This window comes from Callithrix jacchus, chromosome 20 (assembly GCF_049354715.1).
Source record: "Callithrix jacchus isolate 240 chromosome 20, calJac240_pri, whole genome shotgun sequence".
Classification (NCBI taxonomy): domain Eukaryota; kingdom Metazoa; phylum Chordata; class Mammalia; order Primates; family Cebidae; genus Callithrix; species Callithrix jacchus.
The window spans coordinates 45,452,713-45,470,422 of NC_133521.1; the positions used below are offsets into that span (position 1 = coordinate 45,452,713).

The 17,710-nt window shown below is 59.2% G+C and overlaps 1 protein-coding gene across 1 annotated transcript in view; it reads right to left on the minus strand.

Annotated features, from left to right (window-relative positions):
• Positions 1-7,284: 7,284 nt before the first annotated feature.
• The window catches only part of SLC7A5 (solute carrier family 7 member 5), a 39,607-nt gene continuing 29,181 nt past the window's right edge, over positions 7,285-17,710 (minus strand). The window contains exons 5-10 of the mRNA XM_008986348.5: positions 16,343-16,466; positions 15,521-15,624; positions 14,716-14,812; positions 13,373-13,522; positions 11,531-11,708; positions 7,285-10,258 (exon numbers count right to left, since the gene is read on the minus strand). Of these exons, the coding sequence (XP_008984596.4) occupies positions 10,203-10,258; positions 11,531-11,708; positions 13,373-13,522; positions 14,716-14,812; positions 15,521-15,624; positions 16,343-16,466 (709 nt within the window). The 3' untranslated portion in view covers positions 7,285-10,202. The remainder of the gene's footprint in view (positions 10,259-11,530; positions 11,709-13,372; positions 13,523-14,715; positions 14,813-15,520; positions 15,625-16,342; positions 16,467-17,710) is intronic.

The following is a 17,710-nucleotide window of genomic DNA, read 5'->3' on the forward strand; positions in this document are numbered from 1 at the left end:
CGCCCCAGTCTGGCCGACTTAAACAATAGGGCAGAGGCGGGGATGGGGCACGTTTGTCTTGAGAGCAAAGGGATGAGCTCCACACAGAGTCTCCTTCCGGGCAAAGTGTGCGGGAGGAATGTGGCTTTTTATCTCTGCGCTGATCTCATTTACAAAGAGAATGGGAGGCGGGTTCCCAGCTTGACTTTCCCCTTTGGCTTGGTGATTGGGGCCCCGAGATTTAGATTCTGTTCATGATACTAGGATATTCACAGTGCCCTTTGCCCACCACAGTCAACTGAACATTTCCATGCCGGGAGAATTCCCAGGGCCACCTCGAATTCTCCCTGGGGGGGAGCCCAGAGTTCTCTCATCGAGCCCCATGGACTCGCCAGCATTTTTTTGAGATGGAGTCGGCTGGGGGCAGTGGCTCATGCCTGCAATCCCAGCACTTTGGGTGGCGGAGGTGAGCGGATCATCTGACGTCAGGAGTTCAAGCCTAGCCTGGTCAACATGACCAGAGACTGGGCTTGAACTGAGATAGATGAGACTCGAGGATGCTGGGTCCGCCCGGGACAAGGCCTGATCCTGGCCTCAGTGATGCCTGAGCCGTTTTGTCCCCTCAGATCCATCAGAACAAAAATGCTTGTTCAAAACAACAAAAGCTTGTTAAGCTCCTCTGCCTTCCCCAAGACCTGAACCAGGAGACCCCTCAGCCTGTTTCCCCCAGGTCAGCCTGTAACCCCCACCGCAGCCTCCGAGAGACTGGGCTGGCCAGGGGGGACCTGCTGTATCTACCCGGGGTCAGGCTCCCTCCCTGCCTCCCCCACCAATTCTTTCCAGCCCTATTAGGTCTCTCCATAAAAGCAAAGCCCCTTGCCTGACTCTGGAGACCTCGCAGACCCCGTAGGTGGAAGGAATGCACCCCTGCCGTGAGAACCCCCCTCCCAAGTTCTGCAATAATCCTGTAGGAATCAAGCTCTCCTTACTAAATCCGGATTTGTTTTTTATTTGACAATTTATTCTCTGTGGAATTCTCAGCTCAACTCAAGGGATGGAGCCAAGCTCAGACATAAAACAGGAGCGACGTCAATGGTAGATGCCGGAGTGGGGCCTCGGTCCTGCCTGGTGCATTCTGAGACCCGGCCCCGTCCCGAGAGGGCAGCAGATGCAGGGGAAAGGATGGGGAGGAGGCCAGCGGAGGATCCAGGCTCCTGGCCGCCTCAAGATAAACTGTCCTCCCTGCCAGGGTTTGAAACTCGGTCATTAAAGAGTGAAATTGGCACAGTGAGTTGGAGAATATGGCAAAACCCTCCTGGAGACGGAGAGCCCCCGAGTGCAAAACCTATCAGGGCGAGTCTGGGTCCAAGCCCATCGTGTCCTCACCGGGACCTGCCCACGCCTCTCTCCCAACTGTCAGGAGTTGTCGGGGGGGTGGGGGGGTGGGGGGGTGGGGGGGTGGGGATTAAGGGGATTCTCTGGGCCGTTCATGGGAACGGCAGCCGGATTAGCTGGAGGCTTTTGCCGAGGAGGGGGTGGGCTCGGGCAGCCCAGAAGACACTCAGAGAGTTTGGAGGGGCAGTTACCAAAGAGGTGGGTCATGCCAGACACCATGGCCTTGACTTTGGGGTCTCATTTTATGGGTAAGAACCCTGCCCTGGCTGGGGGGAGGCTAGGGCCACACACCCATTCTCCAGCTAACCTTTGCAGCTGTCAGAGAGGGAGAGGCAGATTCTGGAGGCTTTCCTCACCCTCTTTGACCCAGAGAGGATTTAATCCGGAGTGAAGCTGGTTGAGACTAGTTTTATGAAGGATCTGTCCACCCAGGGCGCCAGTGCTGACTTTCCTCCACCTGCAGAATGTCTTTACCCTCTGGCTGTTAGGAAAAGGGCTGGGGCTTGTGGGACCCGGCAGTGAGCAGGTCAGTGCAGGGCCTGCTTGGTGTGGCTGCATATGCACAAGAGACAGGAATGTAGGCGTTTCTGGCTCAGGGAGAACGTTGGACAAGCACAACAGGCACCTTTGAGGGTGAGGATTTGCATTTCTCCTGGTGATGAGGCCAGGTGTCTTGCACGCCGGTTGTGCTGTGAGGGACTGAGGCCAGGCCCAGAAGGAGGATGGGCTGGAAGGAGGGGCCAGTCATGCAGATGGGGGACCAGGTGCCCAGGTCCTCCAGGTGCCCAGGTCCTCCAGATGCCCAGGTCCCCCAGGTGCCCAGGTCCTCCAGGTACCCAGGTCCTCCAGGTGCCCAGGTCCTCCATGTGTGTGGGTCCTCCATGTGTGTGGGTCCTCCAGGTGCCCAGGTTCTCCAGGTGCCCAGGTTCTCTAGGTGCCCAGGTCCTTCATATGTGTTGGTCTTCCAGATGCCCAGGTTCTCCAGGTACCCGGGTCCTCCAGGTCCCCAGGTCCTCCATGTGTGTGGGTCCTCCAGGGGCCCAGGTCCTCCAGGTGCCCAGGTCCTCCAGATGCCCAGGTCCTCCAGGTGCCCAGGTCCTCCATGTGTGTGGGTCCTCCAGGTGCCCAGGTCCTCCAGGTGCTCAGGTCCTCCAGGTGCTCAGGTCCTCCAGGTGCCCACATTCTCCATGTGTGTGGGTCCTCTAGATGCCCAGGTCCTCCAGGTGTGTGGCTCCTCAAGGTGCCTGGGTCCTCCGGGTGCCCAGGTCCTCCAGATGCTCAGGTCCCAGAGGGTCCTAGGAGCTGCACCTGGGAGTTCAGTCCAGCAGGACCTCACAGGGAGACAGGGTGCTAGCAAGGAGCTCTGCAGGAGGGCAAGGTACCAGGGGAGGGCTGGCTATGGGGAGACCCAGGCTTTCTGCAATTTAGGGTCAGTGAGAGGATGGGTCACTGTTTCCATTAGGGAGCCTTGCTCTCCTTGGGAGGAGAGCACCTGAGAAGAGGCCTCATTCGAATGCATCTGGGACTCCTGCCCCCAGCAAATGTTCTTCCCCACCATCCTCTGTGGGAGAGGGAGCTGCACAAACCATTAGTTTATGGTCACCATCTCCCACAGTGCTCAAGGCATGAAAGTGCCCCTTGGAAGGAGGGCAGAGTTTGCAGGGCAGGGCTTGCTGGGTCCACGCGGGACGAGGCCAGGCTGTCCACAGCCGCTTTCTTGGCCTCATCCATGATTCCCTGAGCTGTTTTGTCCCACAGATCCATCAGAACAAAATCCCTGTTGACCAGACTCGAGTTCAGCTCCTTTCCCTCCCACAGGCCCTGAACCTGGACTCCCTCAGCCTGGGCCAGCCGGTGACTCCCCCGGGGAAGCTGATTTGCTGTTCCTCAGGCCTCCACACCACTCCCCACACAGGAACAAAGAACAAGGCTGAATTCTTTGCAAGCTTGTTCATACCCCCCATAAAAGAAAACTTTTGGCTGGGCGCGGTGGCTCACATCTGTAATCCCCACACTCTGGGAGGCCAAGGCAGTTGGATCACTTAAGATCAGGAGTTCGAGACCAGCCTGGCCAACATGGTGAAACCCTATCTCTACTAAAAAAAAAAAATTAAAAAAGTAGCCGGACACAGTGACATGCACGTGTAATCCCAGATACTCTGGAGGCTGAGGCAGGAGAATCACTTGAGCCTGGGAGGTAGAGGTTGCAGTGGGCTGGGATCGCACCATTGCACTCCAGCCCGGTGATAAATCTCCAGCTCAATTAAAAAAAAAAAAAAAAAAAAAAAGGTGGGCACGGTGGCTCACACCTGCAATCCCAGCACTTTAGGTGGAGGCAGAGGTGGGCGGATCACCTGAGGTTGGGAGTTCAAGACCAGCCTGACTAACATGGAGAAACCCCATCTCTACTAAAAATACAAAATCATCTGGGTGTGGTGGCACATGCCTATAATAATCCCAGCTACTCTGGAGGCTGAGGCAGGAGAATCACTTGGACCTGGGAGGTGGAGGTTGCGTTGAGCTGAGATCGTGCCATTGCACTCTAGCCTGGGCAACAAGAGCGAAACTCCGTCTTGAAAAAAAAAAAAAAGAATCTGGGTTGCCCGGCTGCTGTGGCTCACGCCTTGTAGTCCCAGCACTTAGGGAACCCCAGGCAGGCAGATCACTTGAACCCGGGAGTTTGAGACCAGCCTGGGCAACATAGCGAGACTCCATCTCTATGAAAAGTTTGAAAAATTAGTGTGGTGGTGCACACCTGTAGTTTCAGCTACTTGAGAGGCTGAGGCAGGAGGATCACTTGAGCCGGGAAGGTAGAGGCTGCCATGAGCTGAGACTGCACCTCTGCACTCCAGCCTGGGTGACAGAGCAAAACTCTGTCTCAAAAAAAAAAAAAAAAAGTCTAGGTTGGGTTTCGATTTTGACATTCCCCTGCCTGTGTCCACCTCCATCTACAGGGCTGGACAGAGCCCTGCCGCTCAGTCTCTGGGCACCTGTAACTGCTGGAGCCCAGAAGGGAGCCCCTCCCATCGTCCCACAGACCAGTGCCCCAGAGCCGCCACTCACTCACGGCCCCCGAGCTGAGATGGGGTGCTGGCTTCTTTTCATTTCTTCCACAGATATTGACCAGACTTTTGTTCGACCAGATCCTAGAACTGGGAGACCTGGCAGGGGACAGGGCAGATGAGGACCTGTCTTCAGGGACCCTCCCAGGGGGGTACCCATGGGTGACTACCCACACCAGGCTGGCAGAAGGCGCCGTCAGGGCAGGTGTCTGACCATGCAGGGCAGCCTGGAGGGAGAGCAGGCCAGGTTGAGTGGGGCGTCTGCGTTTCTCTTCAGGGCGGGAGGAGCTCTTATTCAGCAGGGCACTGAGGGATGAAGAACAAATCGGATTTGTTTTTCCGTGTGTTGGTTTTTGAGACGGAGTCTCACTCTGTGGCCCAGGCTGGAGTGCAGTGGTGAGATTGGCTCATCGCAATCTCGGCCTCCTGGGTTCAAGGAATTATTTTGCCTTAGCCTCCCTAGTAGCTGGGATTACAGGTGTGAGCCATTCCACCTGACCCCAAATCAGGCTTTTTTTTTTTTTAAAGATGGGGTTTCACCATCATGGCCAGGCTGGTCTTGAACTGCTGACCTCAGGTGATCCACCCACCTCGGCCTCCCAAAGTGCTAGGATTACAGGCATGAGCCACCACGCCCGGCCCAAATCAGGCTTTTAAAGCAGTTGACTAGAAAAGGTTATAGCAGCACTGAGGGCTTTTGCAATGGGGGACCCCTGCTCCCACCTCAGGGTCTACAAGGAGCTCCAGGGTTAGCCAAAGGGATGTTTTTTTTTGAGACAGAGTCTTGCTCTGTCGCCCAGGCTGGAGTGCAGTGGCGTGATCTCAGCTCACTGCAACCTCCACCTACCTCCTGAGTTCAAGCGATTCTCCTGCCTCAGCCTCCTGAGTAGCTGTGATTACAGGCATGTGCCACCACAGCCCACTAATTTTGTATTTTTAGTGGAGATGAGGTTTTGCCATGTTGGCCAGGCTAGTCTCAAACTCATCATAGGTAATCCACCAGCCTCTGCCTCTGAAAGTGCTGGGATTACAGGTGTGAGCCACCGTGCCTGGCCCGGGTTTTTTTTTTTTAATGGGGGGTGTGTACAAGGCTAGAATATGTGGGGGGAGTAGGGGTGGGGGCCTGAGGGGCAGTAGATAGAGAAGGTTCCATGGGCCAGCCCGGTCTCAGGGAGTGGGGAGTCACAGGTTGGCCCAGGCTGAGGGTCCCTGTCCTAGACCTGGGAGGAGAGCAGCTGAGCCGAGTTTGGTCAACAAGCGTTTTGTTCTACTGCACCCCTGGGGATCACTGGAGAAGCCAAGGGGACTCAGGGCCTGGGCTGGGCCTTGCCCTAGGTAGACCCGGGGTGGGGGCACCTCTGAATCTCACCCAAGTCACATGGGAAGGGTTTTCTCTGCACAAGCTGTTTCTGGAACACAGGGGTCGGGGTTTCTTAACCTTTGCTGTTTCCAGAAGCCCAGGGCTCTCTGAGTGCTACGGTGGCACCACACATCACAAAGGAGCTGCTTGGGTCAGGGCCGGGGGCCACTGGAGTGTCGTCAGGAAGGGGGAAGGGCCGAGGAGGCCGTGGCTGCTCACCACACTGGTGGCACCTGCGGGGCTGGCTTGCCCGTGGCTCCCAGCCCCACCCTCAGTTATCACTCAGCAGGTCCCAGGGAGTTCCCAGTTGCAGGTGAGTGAGGGCTGCTCCACCCAGTGACCTCGAGTGGCCGGTGTCAGGGGCTGGGGCAGCCAGAGTTTGAGTTCTCTTCTCCTTCCTGTGCCTCGACAAGTCCATCCCAATGGTCATGTCCCCAAAGGGGTGCGCACCTGCCAGGGCCATCCAAGGTCCCCAGCTCCAAAACTGCTTTCCAATTCCAGCCCCTTGGGACGGCCAGTTCTCCCACATTTGCCTTTGAATAGCACTGAGAGGCTTGGGCTTCAACTCCCAGCAGGGGAGGCATTATTAGAATGCACCTGAAACCTCCCAGAGCCCCGGGAGGTGGGCGGGCCCTTGCTGCCTGGGTGGTCACGGTAGAAGGCTTGCACAGGTCCGGGGCCAGGGCTCCAGGTGACCCCAGCTGCTGCACAGGCTCCCAGCTGCACCCCAGAACCCTCTGGCCCGCCGCTGGGAAAGGTCTCCCTGAAGGAAGGGCCCGATCCCCAGTCCCAGACCTCTTTGCTAACACCTCGTGGAGCTGACGGCTCACCCCACTGAGTTTATATTCCCAGCACCTGGAGCCCTCCCGTCCCTCAGCACCAGGTGGGACTCGGTGTCTCCAGGATCAGACTCAGCCTATGGGACCACTCAGGGCCTGTGACCCAAATCCCTGTCCCCCACCCCCTCTTCAGGTAGGATGAGAAGGCATAGGTCCTGGTAACAGGTGCCTCCACAGGTTCCAGGACGGGGCCCCACGGTTGCCCTCTGAGGCTTGGGGGTATCCTGGGAACCCAGAATCAGGGCTTCCTCTTTTCTTGCTGTGACCCCAGGCTGGAAAGGCTTCCTTCCTGACCTCCTAGGAGCTGGAGCCCTGCGTCCTCCCAGCGGGTGACCCCCAAGCCCTCCTCAACTTTGCCCCTGCAGCTCCCTGGGACTGAAACCTTCCCGTCCACCCTGTGGTCTCCACCTGAATGTCCCAGCCCCCCCACTCCCAAGGCAGATCACCCTGGAGGGGTTCGTGCTCACATGTGGGGCCTGTGCTGCCTGCCCATGGCTCACCCCCACCCGGTGGCCTCAGCGGGCTGTTGGTTGAATCAATGAATGAATGTGTGACAGTGGAAGGAATGGGGTGGCCAAGGGGGGGCTCAGGAACGTCCCCACACCCAGAACCCGGCGCTGAAGAAAAGAACACAGAAGAATGTCAGTCGTAGGATGATTCTGAGTGTTTCTTTAAAAACAAAACCCCACAAAAAAGCCAGAATGCCTTGCCCAGCCCAGCCCAATGTAACAGGTTAGCCATTAACACAAAATAAGACATCCCAGCCACACACATTACTCGGCAGAAGGTGTCCGGCCTGCTCGGCCGGCGTCACAGTGGATGGCCCTGCGTGGCTGGGACACAGACAGGGAGCAGGCGTGGCACCTGCACCACGCAGAGCAGCAAGGCTGAGCGAGACCACTGGAAATAAATAAACACGGTGCCGACAGCATCTTAAATGAATAAGATGTTAGCACAACACAAAAAAGCAAAACGACTGAAAAACGCTTGCTTGTCTTGGCGGGGTGGCTTTCAAACACCTGAGACCCACGAGTGGGAACCACTGTGGCATCTGTCAGTGGAGTATGGAGAGAGGGGGAAGGGAAAGTGAAGTCGTCTGAGACAGCCCCTATGGTGGCCCTGGCCCCCTGTGGAATTCCAGCACAGCAGGAGGGGGAGCGGGCACAGCCCCTGCCTTCTGAATTGGGGTCCCTGGGCTGGGTTGGGGGACACAGCACCAAGGATCACAGAGCGGACACCCCCCCATGACCTTCTGTGGAGTTCCTCCCCCTCACAACCCAGATGCCCGGGGGAGACTGTGCAGCCTGAAGAGGGACCGCAGCGGCTGCCGCTACTTTCCGCCAGACACGGGCAGCCCCCATGTTGCCCACAGCTGAGCAGCCAACAGGCAAGCGTGTCTCATGGACGGACAACTAGCTCCTGCTTCCTTAAGGCATGTCCACCTCCCAGAGCAGGAGGCTGCAACAGAATGGCATCCCAAGGCCCCTGCGGGGGGCAGAAAACGGCAGACACCCACACAGGCCCTGTCGGCCCCCATGGAAAGCTCCCAGTGGTGGATGCGTCCAGGGAGCAGCTCCCCTGTCTCGAGGGCTGTGACTGCCTACGATGTTCACTGCCTCCTGGGTGCACACAACCGCCCCCCAGGCAGGCTGGGCACCAGCTGTTGGTATCTGTGGCCAAGAGAACAGGTCCGGAGGGACTGGGTGTTGTCTCATCCAAGAGTCAGTTCATCTGCCTGCTGGTCCTTGGCCTCCAGGCTGTGGGCTGATCCCTTGGGCCCCAGAAAAGATGCAGTTCCTATGAGCAGACACTGGCAGCCAGTCCACGTAAAGCTGGAAGCAACGGGGCAGGGGTGCCAGGGCTGGACGGGCCCCTGGGCTGTGGAATAAAGGTCTTCATTCCTCAAGCAGGAGAGATGGACATCTGGCCCGGGACCCCAAACTGTTCATCAGGTTTCTGTGGGCCCACTGGATGGTGAGGGGGTTGGTGCCTAGGCAGAGAGTGGCAGAGCTGGTGGCTTGAGCAAGCTGGTCAGTAAAGCTGTGTCCAGCCTGCTCCAGGGCCTTCTGGCTTGCGGGACTCGGGGCTGTGCCACAGGGCTGCTCGTCCAGCCACAGCTGAGCACTGGGGAGAAGCTGAGGAGGCAGAACCCCCCAGAGCTCAGGAGGGGCCTGGCAGGGTGGTCTCCTTGTTCTGTGGGCCCCTGGCTGCTTCCACAGAGGCAGAGACAGCTCAGGAAAGTGGGCCGAGTTGGCCAGGCCTCAGCTGCCCCCCCGCAGGGAAGAAACAGGAACGAGGAAAACACGGGCTGCTAGTTCCGCCTTTCCACGGGGGGTGAGGACCAAGTGCACGTCCAGGGGCCTCTGGACCCTGCAGGTCGCAGAGGTGAGCCGTGCTTGACACTATCTCCAGGACCAGGACAGGCAGTGAGGGTGACAGGCAGGGCGAGGAGGTGCCTCAGCCGGGAGCGGGAACCCAGCCCCAGACGTAAGGGGCTGCTGTGGGGTGCTGGGTGGAACTTTGGATCCTGAGGGCAGCAGCGACCTCGGGCTGGGGACGCTGCTGCGTGGGGCCCAGGGTGGGCGTGCACTGGCGTGCCTGGCCATGGTGTGCCTGCCTCGTCTCTGTTTCCAGAAGACTAAAATGCGAGGCTCCGTCTGCGTGAACCAGAGCTCGGCCTCCAAAACTGGACACGGAGGCCGCACTGCCCTAAGGCCAGGCCTGGGGAGCTGGCGGGGATGCCAGCATACCCACTCCCCAGGGCTGCTCACTGTCTCAGGGTGGTGTCTCAGGAGTCCCACAGGCCTGAAGCGCCTCCTGGGAGGACCCTGGAATCACCCACCTTGGATCGTTCACCTTGCCCAGCCCCCCACCTGCCCCACTCCAGGCACCTCCACCCTGGTGCCACTATGGCTGAGTTTCTGCTCTGCAAACCCTCACTGCAGTGGCCGTGTCTCTTCTGGGACTGGTGGGAGGCTCCTATTTTGGGTCTTTAAGGCAGAGACATAAGCCCACGGGGTGGTTTTCATGAATGTCACCGCATTTTTAACCATAAAAAAATAAAGAAGCCAAGCATGTGTGTGTGGGGCCGGCTACCTGGCTATCAGTGCAGGTCTGCGGTCACGATGAGGCTCCAAGTCTCAGTAGCTGTTTGCCCAGGGACAGTGATCTGGTCCCTGGCACATAGTGTGCGGGAGAAAAACGGGAGAAACGGGAAAAAGGAAGGCTCCTGCCCTCCGAGCCCCTTGAAACATCATCTTGTGGTGTCAACTTGACCCAGAATTTAAGTTAAAAAAGACAGACTTAAACAGAGGAGGGAAGGGAAAAGGGCCCAAGGAGACCGGAAGCCGCTCCTGGCAGGAGCACAGGCCCCGCCTGGGTCCCAGGGTGGACCTCACTTGAGGGACGAGACTCGTAGATTCGTACCAGTTTCCACAGCAGCCTTGGCTGCCTGGCCTGGGAGGGACAGCGAGGGACACTGGGTGTGCAGCTGAGCTGTGGATGGCGGGGAGCTGCAGTGGGCTCGGGGCTCTGCGCATGCTCCTCCGCAGTCTCTCGGCCTCCGGGCTACGTCTCCTGGGGCACCACCTGCATGAGCTTCTGACACACGACGGTTGTGGAGACTGTCAGGAGAGAAGACTGCCGTGTTAGCCAGGGGGCTGGGTGGCACCCTGGGACATGGGGGCGTGAGTTGGGGCTCCCCCAGCCCTGTCACCAAACCCAGGGCCACCATCTCTCCTGAAATAGCAGAGAAGCCAGAGCCAGGATTTTAAGGAAGCCTGCTGACTTGAGCACGTGGATATGGGGTGTGCGAGGCACTGCCTGCTGCTGAGATGCACAAGTGTGGCACCTGCTCCAGAACCCTGGGGAGGGAGGGGGAGCACGGCCTGCGGAGCACACAACCCAGGCCCTGGGGTCTTGGCAAAGCACAATGGGGAGACGACGGGCCTTCCTGCCGGGCCGTGCCAGGGACGCAACCTGGACCTAACACCCAGACCGCCAGGCTGCCCTGCAGGAAAAGCTGGAGGAGCCAAGTCTGCTAAGGGGTCCGTAGGCAGACCCGTCACACCCGGGACTTTCTAGAGTGTCAGGATAGAGACGGGGTTTTGTTTTAAGCTCTTGGTGTCCTGAATGACTTTTAAAAGCCACCTAGTGACATGGTGATGAGCGTTAGGGCCCGCAGGCACCCTGGCCTTTTTCTAGGAACATGGCCACATTTGCAGGCTCTAAGGAGGGGTCCTAAGCTGGCAAAGCACCCCCAGGGCTGCTGCTGCAGAGAGTACCCTAGAGGGGTTTGTTCTACTGCCCCCCCCCCGCCCTTTTTTGAGATGGAGTCTTGCTCTGTCACCCAGGCTGAAGTGCAATGGTGGGAGCTTGGCTCACTGCAACCTCGAGCTCCCAGGTTCAAGCAATTCTCCTGCCTCAGCCTCCTGAGTAGATTGGATTTCAGGTGACCCCATGCCCAGCTAATTTATTTATTTTTAGTAGAGATGGGGTTTTACCATGTTGGTCAGCTTGGTCTCCAACTCCTGACCTCAAGTGATCCGCCTGCCTCAGCCTCCCAAAGCGCTGGGACTACAGATGTGAGCCACCACGCCCGGCCTCCCCCTGCCTTGCTGGGTAAATCTGCTGTGGCAGCCCGCAGGATTTTGTTACTTGGCTGCAGTAGCCTAATTTCTGGAATCCCTCGTCCTAAGAGATCAGCTGCTGCTGCGCTAAGTGTCTTATCCCTGAAACACGTGGGCCGTGAGTCACGGGCGGGCAGTGCAGTGACCCGAACCCTCCTGCCACCCAGCATGCTTGGACCATGTGGGTGGAGATGGCCGATGTCTCTCAAGCCCCTTCGCTGCCCCAGGCAGAGGGTACCACGGGCTATGGGCCAGCGAGACACTCACAGATGCCCTGGAGAAGCCACTTGGGCTTGTTTTTCCACCAGACCCCTAAGAAGTAGACGGGCAGCCCGCTGAGGATGATGGTGAAGCCGATGCCACACTCCACAGGGGTCTTCCAGAAGGAGACGGCGATCAGGAAGAGGCAGGCCAGGATGAAGAACACGGGCAGGGCCAGGTTCACCTGCGGAAGAGGACGGAACCTGGCTGAGCTCTGCGGCTGTGTTGGAGCCCCTCCCGGCCAGCCTCCCTCTCCCAGCCCCAAGGTTCTTCAGCCTTTCTGGGCCTTCCACACCCACTCGCTGCTGACTTCCAGGTCACCAGAATGTGACCTGCACCCCGTCTGCCTCACACACAGTGCTACCTGCCCCTCCCTGGACTCTGCACACAGTGCTAGGCCGGTTGCCCAAGGCTCAGTTGGCTGCTGCTGCAGGACGGAAGGGACCGGCTCTGTCTCCGGAGGCATCCCATGGGCAGGGAAGGTCACGGTTCCACTCCCATGCCCCAGGCCTGGGAACCCTGAGCTTTCAGGAGGTGTAGGGACCTGACGCTTCCAGGAGACTGCCCTCTTGGAGACCCTGCTGTGGACAGGGCTGAGCAAAAGCCCATCCCTGAGGCTGCAGCCTAAGCCGTCACCTTGAGCAGATGAACTCCACCCGGCAGAGAACCCAGGCAGGGCTTCAAGGAACCTGCAGGCCCAGCCCGTGACCTGCTGCTGGGCATGGCTGTGGGACTCAGCTGTCCCGAATGCATACTCAAACAGGCCACCCTGGGAGACGCAGAGCTGACCACGGGTCCCATCAGTGCAGGCTGCATGGCTGCCCTGTCCCCAGGGAACAGATGTCCACCCTGTGCCCAGGCTCACAGTGGGCAGAGCCTATCCCGTGCCCAGGTCTCCATGGAAGCTGAGCCACTGCCATGGCCAGTGACTGCCTTGTGCCACCTCTCCTGGGCCAGGCTGGGCCTTCTACTGGCTCCTGCTCCGAGGCCCTGTGGCCAGGTTGGCATGGCAGGCACAAGCTGGTGCCCAGGATGGGCGGCTCCCTCCTTGCCCTACACAGTCTTCCTTCAGAGCTGCATCTGGGTTCTTGTTCTGGCCATATTTTAAAGCCCTTGTTAAACAGCGTTCACAGGACTCCCACTGGGCCCCAGGAACACAGGGGGCGAGGTGGCCCCAGCAGGGGAGCGGGGCTCCCGTGACAGACATATGACAGCTGAGTGACGAGCTGCTGGCCAGCAGCCACCAGGGGCTCTGTGCTCTCATCCTGTGTCAGGGCCAGGGTGGCAGGGCTTGCTGGGTCCTGGGCGGGGGGAGCATGGCCTCCGAGGGACGGCCCCCTTTTGGAGAAAGCAGCTCGGTGACAACAGCTGCCCCTCTGCAAGGAGCTGCTGGGGACGGGGAGAGCCCAGCTGGGCCCAGGAGTTCCTAGGGCCAGGCACCCCACACTGTGCACTGCACCCCCCAGCACAACCGACCACCCTGTGAATGCTGCGCCAGGCCCTGCGGGTTTACGCAATGTCCTTATCTGCTTCCCTTCACTCAAGGGAGCTCTGTCCATCTGCTGTCCTTTGAGGAACCCCAGCTCCTTGTCAACGGTCAACACCGGAATTAGGTGACCCCCGTGTCTGCTACAGAAGCACAAGCAGACAGCCTCATGCCCCTCCCACCGGGACCCCCTGCAAAGTAAGCCCTGGTTTAGCTTGATGGGGACGTGGCCTGGCGCAGGTGCACACAGGCAGGTGCAGGTCCAGAGGCTGAGCTGGGATGCCGGCTCCCGACCTCGGGTCCTCAAACCCTCGGACCCTGCCTCTGTGAGGGCAGCTGGGTGAGCGGGAGCCCAGACTCACCTTGATGGGCCGCTCCAGCTCAGGCTTTCTGTAGCGCAGCCAGATCATGCCGATGATGGCCAGGGCCACGCAGAGCCAGTTGAAGAAGCTGAAGAAGTTGATGACGGAGAAGATGTCCTTGGAGAAGGCGTAGAGCAGCGTCATCACGCACTGCAAGAGAGGCGGCCGCTGAGCCCGGGCGGGAGGTGACGGAGGCCACTGGGGACTGCCTAGTCTGGCTGTGCCCAGCTGAGCACACTTGCAGGTCTTTTGTTTTAAGAGAAACCTCATCTGAGCACGAGGTCTTGAAGGAGGGAAGGAGAGAGGGAGGAGAGGAGAGAGGGGGAAGAGGGAGGGGAAGAGGGAGGAGGGACGGAAGAAGGGAGGGAAAAGAGGAGGGAGGGGGACGCGGGAGGGGAGGACGCCGGAGGGAGTGGAAGAAAAGGAGACCACATCTGGGTTTCAAGGACAGGTGAGGAGCACAGTATGCATTTGCAGCTGGGCCCCTGGACTGCAGCTGTGTGAGGCCACAATGCGACCTAACCCAGCATCCATCAAGAGGACAGTTTCCACAGCCCCCAGTGCAGCTGTCAAAACAGTCCTCACAGATGCTCCAGGGAGCCCAGAACTGTGGGCTGCTCTCCCTCCAGCTCCCCAGGCACACTGCACTTCCCAACTCGTTTCCAACACCGGAGAAGCAAGGGCCAGGACCTGAGGCCAGCCCACAGGAGGCACTGCAGCTTCCTCTGCCTCTGCTGCTCTCACTGGCTCTGGGGGAAGCAGCTGTGTCAGTGGCCTCTCCAGCCCTGGTCACACCCTCAGATGAGACTACAGCCCCAGGAACCAGCGCCCTGAATTCTTGACTCATGGGAACTGTGAGACAATAAGCGCTTTTCCTTTCAGACCACGACGCTTTTGAGCGATTTGTGACACAGCAACAGGGAACTGGGGCAATCCCAGGGGCCGGCACAGGGAGCCGCAGGAGTGGAAGGACAGGGCGTGACGCGCCCGCTAGAGAAAGCGACACTGGCAGGCAGTGCCTGCGGAGGCAGAGGTGGAGTGAGCAGGCGGCAGGCAGGCAGCAGCCTAGCTGTGCTGGAGCTTTGTCTCTCACATTTCTGACGGTCTGAACTGCTGGTGGCAGCCACCATATGCTATTTTGGGATAAAAATCTAAAGCCCCTCCAGCACTCTCTGGCAGTCGGCGGAGCTCGGCAGGAGGAAACATTCCGCTGTGTCTCCAGGCCACATGTGAGCTGCCACCCGGTCCACACCCCAGACAAAGTTGCAAGCTGTGGCAGCCTCCTCTGGGGAGCCCTGGACAACCCCCAGGGATGCAGGCGCGGGGCTGTGTGGCAGTCTTACCGTGAACACAAGGGATGGCATGGGGGTGAGGAGCTGTGGGTGGATCATGGAGAGGATTGAGGGCAGGTGGCCTTCCCGGGACCCCACAAAGAAGAGCCTGTGGACAGAGTGGAGAGGCAGTCAGCCATCACCTCACTACCCAGGACAGACGAGGACGTGGCATGCTGGGAGTGGACGGGGCCTGTGCCTGGCTTGTCTGGGCCTCTCGCGAGAGTGGGGAACAGAACCCTCTGGCTTCTGGCTGTGGGCCTCTCTGTGTCCCCAAACAACTCGGCTAGCAAGGACAGAAACTCCAGTCCCAGGGGGTCAACAGGTGGCAACAGGGCACCTAGGACACCACAGCTGGCCTCTGGGCAGGGGTGGGAGGCGAGGGGCAAAGTTCACGCTTCCTTTGTTTTTTTGAGATAGGACCTCACTCTGTCACCCAGGGTGGAGGGCAGAGGCACCAACTGGGCTCGCTGCAGCCTCGACTTTCCAGGCTCAAGCAATCCCCCCACCTCAGCCCCCCAGGTAGCTGGGACTACGGGCATGTGCCACCACCCCAACTAATTTTTGTATATTTTTGTAGAGATGAGGTTTTGCCATGTTGCTCAGGCTGGTCTCAAACACCTGAGCTCAAGCGATCTGCCCACTGGGGCCTCCCAAAGTGCTGAGATTACGGGCCTGAGCCACAGCGCCCGGCCTGTTTGAGCTTTAACAAGGCATCCCCGGTTTCAGAGGCAAACCTTTCACAGACACAGAGAATGCTGAACCTGGCCCTGAGGCCTGGGCCTCCCTCACCTGTAGGGGGTCGGGCTGCACTCACCTGGAGGACGTGAACAGGGACCCATTGACTGAGCCGAAGCAAGACAGGCCCACGAAGACGGGGATGATCCAGGACATGACGCCCAGGTGATAGTTTCCGAAGTCCTAGGCAGACACAGAGTGAGCTGGGCCCCGCCGGGCGGGCCCTTGGCCCTTCCCGCCCTCGCCAAGAGCCCTCTGCAGAGGAGAACCTCTCAGGCTGGATTCTGGCCTCTGGGGGGACTTCTGTCTGCACGGCCTGCTTGTATGGGAGCCCTTGTGGGCCCAGATCTCCCCACTCCCCTGGGACTCCTCGGAGCAAGCTGTGGCCTCCATGTGGGGATTCTGCCCTCCCCATCTGGGGTCCTTCACAGGCCCAGCATGGTGCTCGGTGGGTGGTGGGCGGTGGGCTGGGAGTCAGAGCTCCCACTCCCTGTTCCCTTGGCTGGGAGGGCAGTGGGAGGAGCCTCAGAAGCTGCCCAACAGCCGTGCCCAGGCCTGGCCTCCGTCCCGCCGAGCCAGCAGCAGCCACACCTTCCAGCAAACCCCAGTCTGCAGCAGACACCAACTTTTCAATACTCAGATTTAAAATGACCGCTGCCCTGAGTCCCCTAGGCATTCTGGCTTATAGCTGGTTCTGGGTGTGGCCTGGAATCAGACTTTAAACCCCCTCTCCCCTGCAATCTGAGGACGATCCCCAGACATTCCCTCTGCGGTCATCGTGAGAGGAGACCCATAACCACCGCTCCGGCCCTCCAGGTAGGGGAGGCTTGGAGATGCGGGGCACCCCTCTGGTCTGGAGGCCCCTCAGGGCCCTGGTGGAAGCTGGCGGGTCGCAGCTCACCACAGCCACGGCCTCCGACGACAGCATCTGCTCCGTGGACAGGGTGGTGAAGTAGGCCAGGTTGGTCAGCACGTATACCAGCGTCACGATGGGGAGGGAGATGATGATGGCCAGGGGCAGGTTTCTGGAAGGAACATGGGCGACACATCACTCAGGGCAGCCTGGGCTGAAGGCCAAACCCCATGGCCAGGAGCCAGGCGGGCACCCCACCACCAGCAGCTCTGGCCTCTGTGCCTGGCTTCTCGAGGAAGGCAGGAAGCACTGAGATAGCACAGGCTGGGCAGGAGGCTGGGCCTGGAGGGGGGACCTGCAGAGGCCTGGCTGGTGCCTTGGCTGCAGGCCTCAGCTTTCCCACCTGAGAAATGGGGATTCTTCTGGGTGACCACAAGGGCTCGGGAGAGCTACGTCAGGTGGCCGGGGCTCACTCCTAACGCCTGCTCACAAGCTGCCAGGCCAGGGAGCAGAACCCAGAGCCTGAGCAGCTCCTCTGGACCGTCCTGCCCTGAATGGGGGCCTCAGCTGTCACCTCTTCTCTGGGGAAACCTTGCCACCACCCCCATATCCTGCTGGCCCCCCAGGCCCCAATCATAGCTCTCCTGAGAGCAGGCCGGAGCTGACCAACAGGCTTCTAGTGGAGTGTGGCTGCCCCGTCTCACATTCAAATAATGAAAAAAGATGACTCAGAGCCGTTGTGCTCTTGGGCGCCAAGATGTCATTCTCAAAACATACTCTGTCGCACCTGGACACTTTGCCCCCAACCCTTGACCCAGCTGAATATGACATCTCTGGCAACGCGGCGGGCACCAGTCCAATAGTTGGCCTTAAGAACCGGCTGAGGCTGGGCGCGGTGGCTCACGCCTGTAATCCCAACACTTTGGGAGGCTGAGGCGGGTGGATCACGAGGTCAGAAGTTCGAGAGCAGCCTGGCCAATATGGTGAAACACCGTCTCTACTAAAAATACAAAAATTAGCCAGGAGTGGTCTGTGTGCGCCTGTAGTCCCTGCTACTCAGGAGGCTGAGGCAGAAGAACTGCATAAATGCAGGAGGCAGAGGTTGCAGTGAGTCGAGGCTGTGCCACTGCACTGCAGCCTGGATGACAGAGCAGGACTCCATCTTAAAAAAAGAGCCAGGCTAAACTGAGCCCCTGCTTCAGTACGACGACCCCAACTGCCGAGGGGACTCAAAGACCCTGCCTGGATTCATGGGACCGAAGCATGATCAGCGACGTCTGTCCTAACTGCAGACCCACTCCTAAACTCACTCCTGGGAGCTCTGTGTGGATCTGGGACCCTCTTCTTCTGGGATCACGTTCTCAAAACCGACAGGGACAGGAAAGAAGATTGTATCCGGGAAGGAACATTGGACCA